We start from the raw sequence: 13,501 nt of genomic DNA on the forward strand, positions 1-13,501 counted from the left end.
TTCTGGGAAGACAGGCTCCAGAACCAGCCCTTTCCTAAGGCTGACCCTGGCCTTGGTCTCAGGCCAGCTTGGAATTAAAAGTATAAGGACTGATGTAGCCTTTAGTTCTTGGAATCATCTTGAATCAAAGATAGTTGCCCGTTTATCTGGCTTACCTGGTTCCTCTCCTGTTGACTTCATCTCTATTACATTCCACTAAGGAAAATTGCTCCTGGCTAAAACAGTCAAAATGTCCATATTTCTGGAGGAAATGATGTGAAATCTCTCGGTATAAGACCAAGAGAAGACCTACTTTGTTTGTTTATTTGTTTGTTTGTTTTTTTCTTCTTTTTTTTTAAAGGAGGAATATATTTGGCTTTCTTTTCTCTTTTTATGGGTATTCAATCTTCAAGAAAGTCAAATATGGTTGAGATGAGTCTTCCTATCTGGTATAGACGTGGATACTTTATACTAACTTTGGATTTTCTCTTTCTCTTTTAAAGCCAAGCAGACACCAGTGGAGATGTCCAGGTCAGTGTGTGTACTTGGGAGAGAGGTGGCTACTCTGTAGATGTGCATCAACTATAGGGAGATTCTGGTCCTTAGAGAGTTTTCAGTGTCTCTTGGAAAACTCAGAAAAATAAGGGTCTTAGGTGTGAGTAGCATAGGGATGCATGTGTCTTTGGCTCCTTGGAAGATTGCCAACTGTCCTTCCATGGGAAAGAATGGCTTTATTCTGAGGTCATGTCCTTTTTATATTGTTCCTTGTGAGATCCTCTTTTCCTTATAAAATTATATTGGTAGTAGATGGAATTTTTAAAAATTGCTTACTTGGGGGGCACCTGGGTGGCTCAGTTGGTTGAGCGACTGCCTTCGGCTCAGGTCATGATCCTGGAGTCCTGGGATCGAGTCCCACATCGGGCTCCCTGCTCAGCGGGGAGTCTGCTTCTCCCTCTGACCCTCTTCCCTCTCGTGCTCTCTATCTCTCATTCTCTCTCTCTCAAATAAATAAATAAAATCTTTTTAAAAAATTGCTTACTTGGCAAAATAGAGTTGGCCTAAAAAAAAAAAGGTGGTAATATTTTTACTGTTCTTGAAATCCAAAATTCAAAAGTATGGAAAGAGATAGCTCTGTCCTGGAGAAAAACAGTAGCACGGGACGAAGAATTCAGAGGGGTGGGATTCACCTTGGCCCTGACACTTCTTATTTTTATTGTACAAAAGCCAAATATCCAATTTTTATTTCTCAATAAAATACATAAAAAGCTTCACATATTATATATAAATTAAAATGAGTTATGCGGAGTCCCATGCAAAATATTAAAAAGTGTCATTTTCATTTCTAATTTGATGCTAATATTGACATGTATGAGAAATTGTATAAGAGCAAATAAAACTCTTGATCAACAATAATGAAATCATACGTATTGCTTAAGGCAAAATATTTTGTATTTTAATATACAATAATATTCAATTTGGCAGACATAGTCTTTATCTGAAACAATTTCTATAAATACATACCAGAATACATTTCTAACAGGCCATTTATATGTAAGTGAAAGTAACAAGGATATATGTGTGTATATATTTGATTAATATAGGATAATTCTGGTATGTCAAATATTTATGAGATGATGGACTATTTAATGAATGGAATAATGAAATAATCAAGCAATTCTGGAAATAAATGAAGACCGTCCAGAGAAGGACAAGAAAACGCTACTTCTTCAGAGCTTGCTATAGCCAGGAAGGGCCCTCACACTTTTTTTAACAGCAAAGAGTTTTTGTCAACATTTTGGAAAAAATGTTTATTTTCCACAGGAGAGGGTAAAGTTTTCCTCACTTCAGAAAACTCCCCCTGGTTTTCTCACATCTTTCCTTGATTGTTTTCGTGGTTTGAAGTTAGAGCCAAAAAAAGTCATACTCTTTCTTTCCTCTTGAAATTTCCTTTTAAGGCCAGCAGCACCACTTCTGAACTCCAGCAACGAGAAGATGTTGTCAGATCCCAATACTGAAGCCAACAGACATTACGGTAGAGTCATGGTTTCCTGCTAAGTGTTTTCCCCAGCTGGGTCACACACTCCCTCACCCCTCTTAGAAGCAGAATCTGTAGATGACGAGGTTCAAGTTGGGAGGGAAGCCCTGTCCTCAAGCAGGGGCACTTCATCTAACCAGTCGTGGAAGGGTGAGCTGATAAGCAAAACAAAAACTTAGGAAGAAAGGCAGAACATTCTACCCTAATCTTACCACCATCTAAACATCCCCAGGAATTAAGGTGGAGAATAATTATAATGCTGCGAATACCCATCCTGGGTTATCTTCCAAAACTTTGAACATGGCCCAGGTATAATCATTATCCTTTTGTTAAGAGAGCGAGAGACCAGTTATCAGATGAAGGCATTGGTAAAAGATCTTCTCAGATGGAATTATTTATTACAAGCACAAGACAGTTTCCATTCAGCTTTTGCCACAACTGATTTCAATATTTCTCTGTTAGTGGAGGCATTTAAAAGAAAAGAGTGGTACAAAGAGTACCTGGTGATAAGGCTTTAGTGCAAGCTTGGAAGTCCGCTCAGTAGGGTGGGAAGCCAATCCCCATGCATTTCTTAATCCCATTAGGTCTCGGAGAAAATTGCTGCAGTCTTGGAGCTGGGGTGGTGGCCGCTTCCCAGCGGGGTGGATAATTTTATCACGTGCAATGTCCTGTCCCAGACCAGGTTGGGGGCAGTTTTCTTTATCAGCAGTTCTGGGAATAGAACGCTCATGTTCTTACTAAATGTGTGAGTGTTCCACAAAATGAGAGTTTTAGGATATGCCTCTTGCAGGGCGTACTTGAGGCATATATTTTAAGAACTGAGCAATTCTTGTAACTACCAAATCATCAACCTTTAAACAGTGAATAAAACAGTGCCTGGTTGGCTCAGTCGGCAGAGCACGAGGCTCAGTCTCAGGGTGGTGAGTTCAAGCCCCACACTGGGCATGGAGCCTACTTAAAAAAATAAACATGTAAACAGACAAACAATAAATAAACAGATGGAAGAACCTGGGAATTCCTGAAGTCCATCAAATAGAACAGGAGCTAAAGAAAACATACAATGTGGTACAATCCTTACTAAAAAGTGAATAAAACATCTGTAATAACAAGGGGCGCCTGGGTGGCTCAGCCATGTAAGCGTCTGCCTTTGGCTCAGGTCATGATTCCAGGGTCCTGGGATCGAGCCCCGCATTGGGCTCCCTGCTTGGCGGGAAGCCTGCTTCTCCCTCTCCTCCTCCCCCTGCTTGTGTTCCCTCTCGCTGTGTCTCTCTCTGTCAAATAAAGAAAATCTTTAAAAACAAACAAACAAACAAAACATCTGTAATAACAAAAGTAATGGACCAATAAAGAAAACAGAGTATCATGTAAGAAACTACCTTCAGAAATATTTGGACTATTTAGCAAAAAGTAATCCAGTGTTATACCTTTTTGCGGTATAAGGGGGGTTCTTTTGGTTATTTGTATTATACATAAATATGTAGACACTTTAAATTGAATGCTAATATAGACTTGGATTAAAATAGGATTTCCCCCAAATTTCTAAAATGCAAGAAATATTCTAATTCTTATATTGTCTCTCCATGGATTATTTCACTTTATAAAATATTTTAGTAATCACAATAAGTAATTAGCTTAAATGCATTATGGAAAACCATGTGTTCTTCAGAAGTATTTATATTATTTATAATCCATAAAATTATTTTTAATAAAGAACAACTTGATAAAAAAAAAGTTAAGAAGTTCTTTTTGCCCACTGAGGTGGCAGCCTAGAGGTACCACGATTTCTTTAAACCATGTTCTCCTGCATCTAGCTCTCTGATTGGAGAGGGTTAGTTTGCTAGTGTTCTTCATGTTTCTGGTTATGGGCCTATCCCTTTAGAATTAAGCTTAATTTCTTTTTTTTCTTTAAATTTTTTGTTATGTTAATCACCATACATTACATCATTAGTTTTTGATGTAGTGTTCCATGATTCATTGTTTGTGTATAACACCCGTGCTCCACGCAGAACGTGCCCTCTTTAATACCCATCACCAGGCTAACCCATACCCCCACCCCCCCTCCCCTCTAGAACCCTCAGTTTGTTTTTCAGAGTCCATCGTCTCTCATCGTTCGTCTCCCCCTCCGATTTACTCCCCTTCATTCTTCCCCTCCTGCTATCTTCTTCTTCTTCTTTTTTTTTTTTTTGGAATTAGGCTTAATATCTAATGAGCTTACTCAAAGTGAACAATTCTGAGTCTTGAACAATTCATAAGCAGAAGTATCCCACCCATGGGATGGTGGGCATCACTGGTATTAGAAAATGACCACACAGAGGTCAGATGGGGCCATAGGGGGACGAAGAAGGAATCCAGAGTCTTCTACACTGCTGGTGGACCACTACACTGACGAAGTTAGGCCAGACTCTGTGTGTTAGTGGCACTGAGTTTTTTACAAGTTATATAGGAAACTAGGATTTCTGTTGCCACTCATCCTCTTTGTTATTTTTCAATTAGGTTACAATGAAGATGTTGGAAACCATGCAATGAAACCAATAAATGAAAATAAAGGTAATGGTCGAACTAAGTTTTTTTTTTTTAATTAGAAACATTTACAGAAAAAAAGACCCCTAGGAAAGAACTAAAACTGTTAAGACCTGAGGATATTACCCCCCACTCCCCTGCCACCCCAGTGACCCTGTCCCCAGCTGCTGTGTAAAATGGGGGTGGCTGGTCACTTGCTCCAAAGATGCTATCTTGTGTTCTTACTGGAAAGTAACCTAGGGGCCCCTGGGTGGCTCAGTCGGTTGAGCATCTGACTCTTGGTTTTGGCTCAGGTTATGATCTCAGGGTTGTGAGAATGAGTCCCACATCGGGCTCCGTGCTCAGCATGGAGTCTGGTTGAGATTCTCTCTCCCTCTCCCTCTGCCCTTCCCCCAACTTGTTCTCTCTCTCTAAACTAAATAAATAAATCTCTTAAAAAAGAAAGACAGTAAACTAAATTCCAGTAGGAAAGACCTGGGTTATACCTAACATGGAACTGGGTACTGGGTACTGTAGGAGGATCTCCTTTCTCTTGGATAGTAGAGGTGGGGGCGTTTTCTAAAATAGCATTGTGGTAAATCATCAGGTTGTACACCTTCACTTATACAAGGTTACATGTCATTTATGCCTCAATAAAACTAGAAGGAAAGTATTAAGGGTCTGGGATGGGGAGAAGCACACAGGGTACGTCAGGGGTAATAAAAATGTTCTTTTTCTTAAAAAGGTGATGGGTACACCGTTATTTATTATTATTATCTGTATTTTATACCTAACATAAATATTCTTTGAAACCTAAGTATTTAATAAAAAGGAAACATACACTATAAAAAATATAAAATAGCATTGCTGCTAATTTTTAAAGACAATGAACAATAGATTGCTTGCTATGGCTTTTAAAGCTCAGAAGGATCGGGCTAACTCATTTTTCAAAATTCCCTTCCCCTCCAGCCTGCTATCACAGGAGCTAAAGATATAAATAAGTAAATACCGGTGTCCTTGACCACACATCAGTTTTTAGTGCTGGTGAGAAAGACTCACTCTGAGACTTCAAAAACAAAACAATAGGGTGCCTGGGTGGCTCAGGCTGTTAAGCGTCTGCCTTCGGCTGAGGTCAGGATTCTGGAGTCCCAGGATCGAGTCCTGCATCAGGCTCCCTGCTCAGCAAGGAGTCTGCTTCTCCCTCTGCCCTTCACCCTTCTCTCTCTCTCCCAAATAAATAAATAAATAAAATATTTTAAAATAAAAAATAAATAAGTAAACAATAATGTTACTTTGAGTTAAAGACCAACTACTTTCCCAGATTTCACCATAGCGGCCCGACTGCTTTCATTAACTTGTTTTTCGATGCATATGGCTTATATTCTCAGAGCATGTTTAGGCTGGGGAAACCTGTTCCCCATTGCCTGAGATTCTTTCCATCTTGGAGATAGCTTTCTATGCCTGTGGCCGTGGACTAGGCTTCCAGAGTTAACTGCCGTGGCTAATCTTGAGCTTTTACAAATCCTTCCCCAGTAGAAACAAGGGGACCTGGGCAGAAGTGTTCCTCCACATCCTGGGGAGAGCAGGACTCACCACTGTGTTCCCCAGTCTGAGGTGTCCCTCTTAACCCTGAATGGCATTCAGCCTGTGTCTGGCTTCCTCCTTGAAATAGGCACTCCTTCAGTCCTTTGAGTGGAAATCTCTAATGCAGGCAGAGGCCCCTGAAGGAGGTTTTGTCTAACTGTGGGGTGCTGTGGTTCTTTTGAGCAGAGCCTCTGACCTTGGATGTGGAGTACACAGAAGTGGAAGTGACCTCTCCTGAACCTTACCAAGGTAAACAGCATTACTGGCGTGGCCCCCCAAGCTTTGCTGTCTGCTTGGGTGTAGACACCAGGCGGAGCTATGCTATGACCCAAGGACAGGGGTCCCTTTGGTCAGTCAGAAGGGAGGCAGTCAGCAGACCGACCTGGGCATGCCTACGGCGGGAGCAGGGACCCCTGCCTAGGCTTTTGAGGCATTAAATTTCATTATTATTTACCATACTATTAATAACGAGTAGGTTTTACTGAGCAATTACTAAGTGCTAAGAAATGTGTTTGCTGAGAGACCTTTTGAGGGCCGCCTCACTCCTGGGTGTTTTGGGCTTTCTTCCAGAGCTACATTCCTTGCCAACACCTAGCATCTTTCTTAAAGAGTTGCTTGCACCTTGAGCTTGGGGAAATGAAACACGTTTGAAGGTAGTGAGGGCTTGGCTCGTTAAAGGGGCTCTTGGGTAACTGCTTTTGAAAACACAGAGCCCCCTTCTGTGTAAACAGTGGCACTAGCTTCCCACTTCAGGTTTTGTTTTTCTATGTGTGGTTATCTCAGGGGCAGGCTGGCCTGGAGGTCCCTGGCTCTGGTGCTGTGCTGGGGACACTGACTCAGCCCGGGACGCTCCATAGCGAACACAAGAGCATCAGTTCCAGTTGCTTTTGGCCCCACAAAAAACCATGCATCTCCCCATAGCCTTCCTTCACCCTAGCTCTCCCACAGGCTGCGCTCAAAAGGAGCCTCCCAGAGCCCTCTGGCCCTGCTGGGAAGCTCTTCAGGGCTATAGCCACGCAGCCCCCTTCCCACTGAGCCTAAGGGCTACAGCTGTGTCCACTCAGCCTGGCAGGCTGAGGGCCATTTTCCAGACCGGGCACACATAGCATTAGCCAGAGTCACCGGGCAGTGGCATCCCTTTATTATCTCTGGCTCCATGAGTTGGGAGGAGTTTTGGGTTCCTTCCTTCTTCCTTGCTTAGGTTCTGGGTACCATGTCAGCAGGTATGTGTGTGGAATCTTTAGGTGAGGCTGTCCCCTACGGCTCCTAGGCTGTGTGCTGCCCAGTGGGGCACTGTTCCCACAGTCTGCAGTCAGAATGGTCCCTAGAGTTGATACTGCCCCATCTGCATGCCTACACTGAGCATTCTACTTCTTTTTTTTTTTTTTTAAGATTTTATTTATTTATTTGACAGAGAGAGAGACACAGTGAGAGAGGGAACACAAGCAGGGGGAGCGGGAGAGGGGAAGCAGGCTTCCCGCTGAGCAGGGAGCCCGATGCGGGGCTCGATCCCAGGACCCTGGGATCATGACCTGAGCCGAAAGCAGACGCTTAACCGACTGAGCCACCCAGGCGCCCTGGGCATCCTACTTCTAAGACTGGACTGGACCTGGGAAGGTGGGGGCCATGACAGGCCTAGAGTTCTCTTCCTCTTTATTTTATTGTAAAGAGGTTTGCTTGTTAACAAAGTAAGGGTCCTTGATGGGCCAGCCCCTGTGCAAGCAGCAAAGGTACATATATGATACCCACTCCCCAACCCCGACCCATGGAGGTAGAGCCTGTGAGGGAGTCCGGAAAACAAGGAACCGAAGAATAGATAGATAGCATCAGGTTCTGGTTAGTGCTCGGAAGGAAAGGAATGGGGAGCAATGAGAAGGCATGAAAGGCAGGTTTGGGGGCTGGCATTTAAGCTGGGGCCTGAAGGGCACAAAGAAGGTGGCCCCACTAAAAGGAGAGAGGGTTAGGAGAACGCAGGAAATGGGAAGGACAGCATGAGGTGGCCCAGAGCTTGACTCCTCTGAGGATCTGGAAGGAGGCCGATCAGTGTTATCACCAGGGGAGAGGGGGGTGAGGGTGGAACCAAAGTGCTGCCAGTGGAAGGACTCGAGATAGATTTCAGAGACATGACAACACTGGATGAGATTTTATGGCAAGGATCGGGGAGACCGAATCACTGCAGGTTGCATGACTGACTAACCGGATGGACGGTCAGGATGCCTGAGGCTGGGAGGAAAAGGTTCAGTTAGGTGAAACATGAGATGCCCAAGAGGAGACAGACAGCACAGGGGGCCGGTGCTCAGAAGCAAGTCTGGGTCGGCTGGGTCAGCTGTGGCTAAAGGGACTGTAGGGGGCTCCCCTCCAGCCTTCTCTGGTCCTGCCAGAGCCTGCCACAAGTGCCCCCCACCACCACTGCCCCGGGCACTGTGCATCGTGGGCTCAGTCCCCTTCCTCTTAAGGGGACTTCCGGCCGGGACCGAACGGGGAAGCCTAACAAGAGGGCAAGGCTGCCCAGAGATTTTGCATATGTGTAGAAAAACCCTGCTGTCCCCTGACCCTCCAAAGTCTGCTGAGTGCTCAAGCAGACAGGGCGTCCCCGGGCTCTGGCCCTTGAGGTTCTCATGCTCCCCTTGCAGAGGGCCAGGTCCTGCCCCCTCCTCTGCTGCCCGCTGGGCCAGGACGAGGTGGGATTGTGAGCGCTTTGCCCGATGGCCTCAGAGCGTTTGGACTGAAGGAAGCTGAAGGACAAAGGATGCAGGGTTTTGTCCTTGGAAAAGGGTCCCTTTTCCACTCTTTTGGGAATGTTCCACGTTAGAGCGTCTGGTTTAACTTTTTTGTGCCTGAAGGTGGGGTAGGCTCTAAAGGGAAAAGAGATCCTCAGACAGGCTGACGAGGGGTGCTTTCCTTGCCAGGCTGAGCACAACAGCAGTCATCTTTCCCCACGTGGCCGCAAGGGTCTCGGGAGAGCTAGAGAGAGTGCCAAGTGGGTGGAAATGGAGTTTCTAGAAGATTCAAGTTGAGTTTTCTGGACCCAGCGTCCTGGGTGCTCAGGGACAGCAGGGTAGGGCAGGCCTGGCCTAGGACGCTGTCCCCTTGCTTTCTCATGGGTGGTGGGTGGGGCGTCACTAGGGTGAGGAAAGGGCTTTGTGGTTTCAAGGCCAGTGATGAGTAAACTTGATCTGGTCTTGGCCAACCCAGCTCCCTGTCCTCAAGGCTACCTCTTCCACAGCTGGGATGGGGGAAGGGATGAGGATCGTGCCCAGCTCTGCCTCTGACTGGCAGCTGGCCAAGGAATCACTGCAGGGTGGAGGCAGGGTGGGAAGGAACTTGTTAAAGCCAGTCTGTTGCTTGTTTGCTGTGAGGCAAATTGCTGGGAAAACCCCATGACGTTGAAGCCATCTCTTTCTCGGTTAACAGAGAAAAACAGAAGCCAAAATAAAGCCCCATGCGGAAACATCCCTGACAGCAGAGACAAACAGCCTGTTGGCCTGGGTTACTCATTAGCAGGCAGCTGCCGAGCAGAGCAAGGTGGCCGTGTTGAGGTGCCAGCCCCCACCCATCACAGCGGGCAGAACCACCGGGGGGCGGGGAGGGGGCAGCAGGAGGAATCCCTGGGACAGCTGCAAGGGTAGCCGCTCTGCCAAGAAGTGGAAATCACCCTGCTGCCCGGGCTGATCCGCAGTTATAAGGAGGAAGGGGGTCAAGTGCAGCTCTTGAATCCAGAGGGTGTTAGAGTGTCCCCAAGGTGACCAGAGAGGTCTACCAGCAAGCCTGGGGGCTGTCGCTCTTACACGGGTGACCAGCCCCCAGGCTGGGCCACCCCACCTCATCCCTCCATTCCTTCCCCACGGCCCCCACTCCCACTGTGGGACAGAGTCTGAGGATGAGCTAGCAGGGACCCCGGTGCACCTGACACACAGCAACCTATATTGTTTCTCCCAGTGTTGTCTGCTCCACAGCCTGGAGCTCCCAAAAGCTCCAGGTCCGAGTTACCTTTTCCCTTCCTTGTCCATGGTGCCCAGCGCACAACAGGTGTTAGGATCATACTGAATGCGTGACCTGCCCAGGCCTAACATGGCGCAGAATCCCTTGGGGATGCGGTAGATCCCCAGGAGATGTGGGAATCCCTGGAGCCTCCCTGTATACCCCCAAATCTGGTGCCGCGGAGGGAGCGTGGGGAGTGCCGTAAGCATCTCTGCTGGCCTCTTAGAGAAAAGCAGGTGTCCTGGCAGAGGGGTGGTTGGTATCTCAGCCATGCTGGTGAGTACCAACTCCTGTTTGGTGCCTTGGGGGAGTCATATGAAGACTTCTACAAGGCTCTGGCCACCCCAGATGTCCCAAGTTCACCTGTTGGGGGATCTGAACCACCCCCCACCTCCAGGCTTCCTCCTGGTGTTCAGGTCCTGGCACAGGAACCACCACCATTCACCATTCAGTGTCTAATGAATGACCATGGTTTTAATCCTAAGATCTAAAACCTCAGGGAACAGGCTGATTATGCCAAGGCCTTCCTGAAGCTCAGGGTCTGAGACAGAAACCCTTGCAAGGACATTGACTGGTGCCTTCACTGTCCTATCAAACCTCTCTGGCTGCCTCCAGGTAACTGTGCAAGGCCTGGGATCGGGAGGTGCACCGGACCTCAGGTGCTGCTCTGGAGGAGCTCCGGGTCCACCAGGGAGACGGTCGTGGGGACAAATAATGTCAGTGTGGTCATGGGCAAGTGTCCCCAAAGTGCTGTGGGAGCACAGGGGTCCTACGTAACTGCCCTGGGCACAGGGAAGAGGTGAGTGTGTTAGGGAGTAGGTAGGTGTGTGAGGGTGTGTGAACCCAGGCGCAGGAACAAAGCTTGTCCTGGGACTTGGAGGAGGAATGGGGCAAAGAGAAAGGGCCATGCGGGCAGTGAAGGGGGATGTTCAGGGTCTGGGGCTCCCTGGAGCCTAGTGAGTCAAGGGTATCTTGGTGCAGTTAGAGTGCGTGGGCATGCCCTGGCCATCTGCCACCAAGGAAAATAACACCCACACAGTACTGAGCATGGTGGCAGGAAGCATCTTACCCTGTCTGGGGCTTCATTTCCGGATCTGTAGAAGGAGAATGTTGGCCACATGTAGAAAGCTACCTTTCCACAATGAAGCTTCCTGGTCCTTTGTGCAGGTGAGAGGAGGCGGGGGTAGTGGCCGGGCCCCATCCTGTCCCCTGAGGTTTGTGGGTGTGTATGTATGTACATATGCTGGGTGTGTACACACGGGGTGTACGAGTACGATTCGTGTAGACACAGTACGAGTGTGTGTACAAGTGCGTGTATACACAGCCTGTACGTAGACGTCAACTTAAACAGATGCCCGTATGGGTGTTTTGTCCCCCAAACCCTGAGTCTCCTCTGGGCGTAATCCATACCCTGGTCGGTCATCTGTCTGCTATTCCGAAAGAGTCCAGACCAGAGGATCTCAACCCTGTCTGCGTCTTAGAATCTCCTGGAAGCTCTTTAAAAAACCCCAGTGCCAGGGCCACCCCAGACCAATCAGAACCAGAATGAGGCCCCGGTGTTGGCATTTGAAATCAACTAGCCAGTTGACCAGCTGTGACTCAGTCACTGCTGATCCTTGAAGTCACAGATGATGCACAGGCTCTAACCCAGGCCTCAGATGATCAGGAGCCCATAGCCCTGCCTCCTGGGAGGGGCTGGAGGAGCAGCTGGACACGGGGACACCCTGGCAGGGGAGCAATGATGGGGCCCCCGAGCTGGAGGCTGCAGGTGGATACTGGGGACCTCTCCAGCTGTGGCCTCTCAGGTCCAGGGTTCCCCTAGAGCAGGTGGACCTGCCCCCGTAATGGCCTGTTGACCTCATCCTTCCAGGCTAAGAGTGACACTGGTTAGACCGGGATCTTCTAGAGCCAGGAAATGGCCTGAGCTTTGTGGCAACCAGGTCTCCAGGCCCTGCTGGAGACGGGTGCTCGTGGGGTGGGGTCGCGGGCAAGCAGGGAGCCTCGGACATTCTCCTGCTTCAGGAGTGGGCTGAGCTGGTGCCCAGAGACAGCTGTTGACCTGTACCTGGTCACTTTCCAGGTCTGGAATCCAAGGGCACAGAGACGGTGTACAGTGAAATCCGGAAAGCTAACCCTGGTGAGTGAGGGCCCCTGACTCCCCCAGCCTGGGGGCTGCTTCCCCCTGAATCATCCGTAGGCTTGGGAGTGGGCAGGGAGAAGGAGGAGCAAAGGAAGACAAAAAGGAGTACTGCCCCTTACACCGAAGTTGGTGTATATATAATATACAGACATGCCACCCCTAAAAAGTAGCCATGTGTTATGTGTGCTGCAGTTTAGTCAATGCACGCATATTAAGTGCCTACTGCATGCCAGGGAAACAGGACCTCACACATTCATACCCAGCTAATGGGCAGCTGAGCTGGAGTGTGTCCTGGCACCGCTGTGTGCTCACGTGACCTCAGGAGAAGCAGCATGGCCCCACCTGTGCTCAGGTGCCACCCAGGGTGCCTCACCTGCCCTTCTCCCCGCCCTGCCGCATGGGCCCTGGTGCGCGGTGGGTGCCCAGAGTCCGTAGACTAAGTCAGGGCTTTACTTTCAAGACGTTGGGTAGCTCAGTCTTTCTGAGAACATGCTGCCTGGGGGTGGGGGGTGGATCTGCTCCTTGGATTCTCCTTTTCTTTGATGCTGGACCCCAGTTCAGTCCCCATCTCCACCACTTGCCCATGAAGAGCTTCCCCCAGGACTGAGCGCAGTGCCCAAGCAGACGTGGAACTGGGGAAGCTCCCAGCAATATCATTTTTTGTATCCTTATTCTATCCCATTCTGGGGAAATGAGTGGAATACAAAGACTCCTTTTTAAATTCTGAAAATAAGTCACAACCCAAAAGGCATGATTCTGGGGGAAATAGTCACTACGTGGATATCTTGCCTCAGACCTGTATTTAAGCGGATTCTCTGGGAAGCATTACAACTGGCCGGGCAGCTTCGGCACAGCCCGGCTACTCCGAGCGGGCTCCACGACCAGTGGCTGTGGCGGTCTCAGGGGGAGCCCAGACCCATGAGAATCTGACTCTTCAGAATCTGACCTCTAACAGGCTCCCAGATATTGCTGACACCACCAACATTTGAGAAGCACTGTCCTAACTGGAGGAGACGCACTTTTTAGCTGAAACAGGGATCTCCCCTTAGTATGTTTTTTAACCAACTGAGCCACCCAGGCGCCCTCCCCTTAGTATGTTTTTTAAATGTATTTGTATGGGTAGAGCAGAAACTCAACCCCTTGTGGAACTTGACACTGACTGACTGATTTTTCAGAAACCATTTCCTGGGGCAATTTTTGGTTTCAGCATTTCATTTTGCACTCTCAATATGTTCAGAGGTAGCAAAATGCAAATTGAGAAATAAATAGACCTCTATTTTTCC

The 13,501-nt window shown here is 48.0% G+C and overlaps 1 protein-coding gene across 7 annotated transcripts in view; it reads left to right on the forward strand.

Moving 5' to 3' along the window:
* Positions 1-13,501, forward strand: part of PECAM1 (platelet and endothelial cell adhesion molecule 1) — a 71,779-nt gene that overhangs the window by 44,958 nt on the left and 13,320 nt on the right. For 6 of the 7 annotated variants that reach the window (XM_028087550.2, XM_028087549.2, XM_028087546.2 and 3 more), the window contains 5 exons: positions 483-510; positions 1,935-2,011; positions 4,508-4,561; positions 6,284-6,346; positions 12,159-12,215. In XM_028087550.2, the coding sequence (XP_027943351.1) occupies positions 483-510; positions 1,935-2,011; positions 4,508-4,561; positions 6,284-6,346; positions 12,159-12,215 (279 nt within the window). The remainder of the gene's footprint in view (positions 1-482; positions 511-1,934; positions 2,012-4,507; positions 4,562-6,283; positions 6,347-12,158; positions 12,216-13,501) is intronic. The other variant, XM_028087547.2, reaches the window with a different exon arrangement.

Source organism: Eumetopias jubatus, unplaced genomic scaffold (assembly GCF_037043125.1).
Source record: "Eumetopias jubatus isolate StellerSeaLion01/CBP00866 unplaced genomic scaffold, mEumJub1_p1.0 scaffold_10, whole genome shotgun sequence".
Lineage (NCBI taxonomy): Eukaryota > Metazoa > Chordata > Mammalia > Carnivora > Otariidae > Eumetopias > Eumetopias jubatus.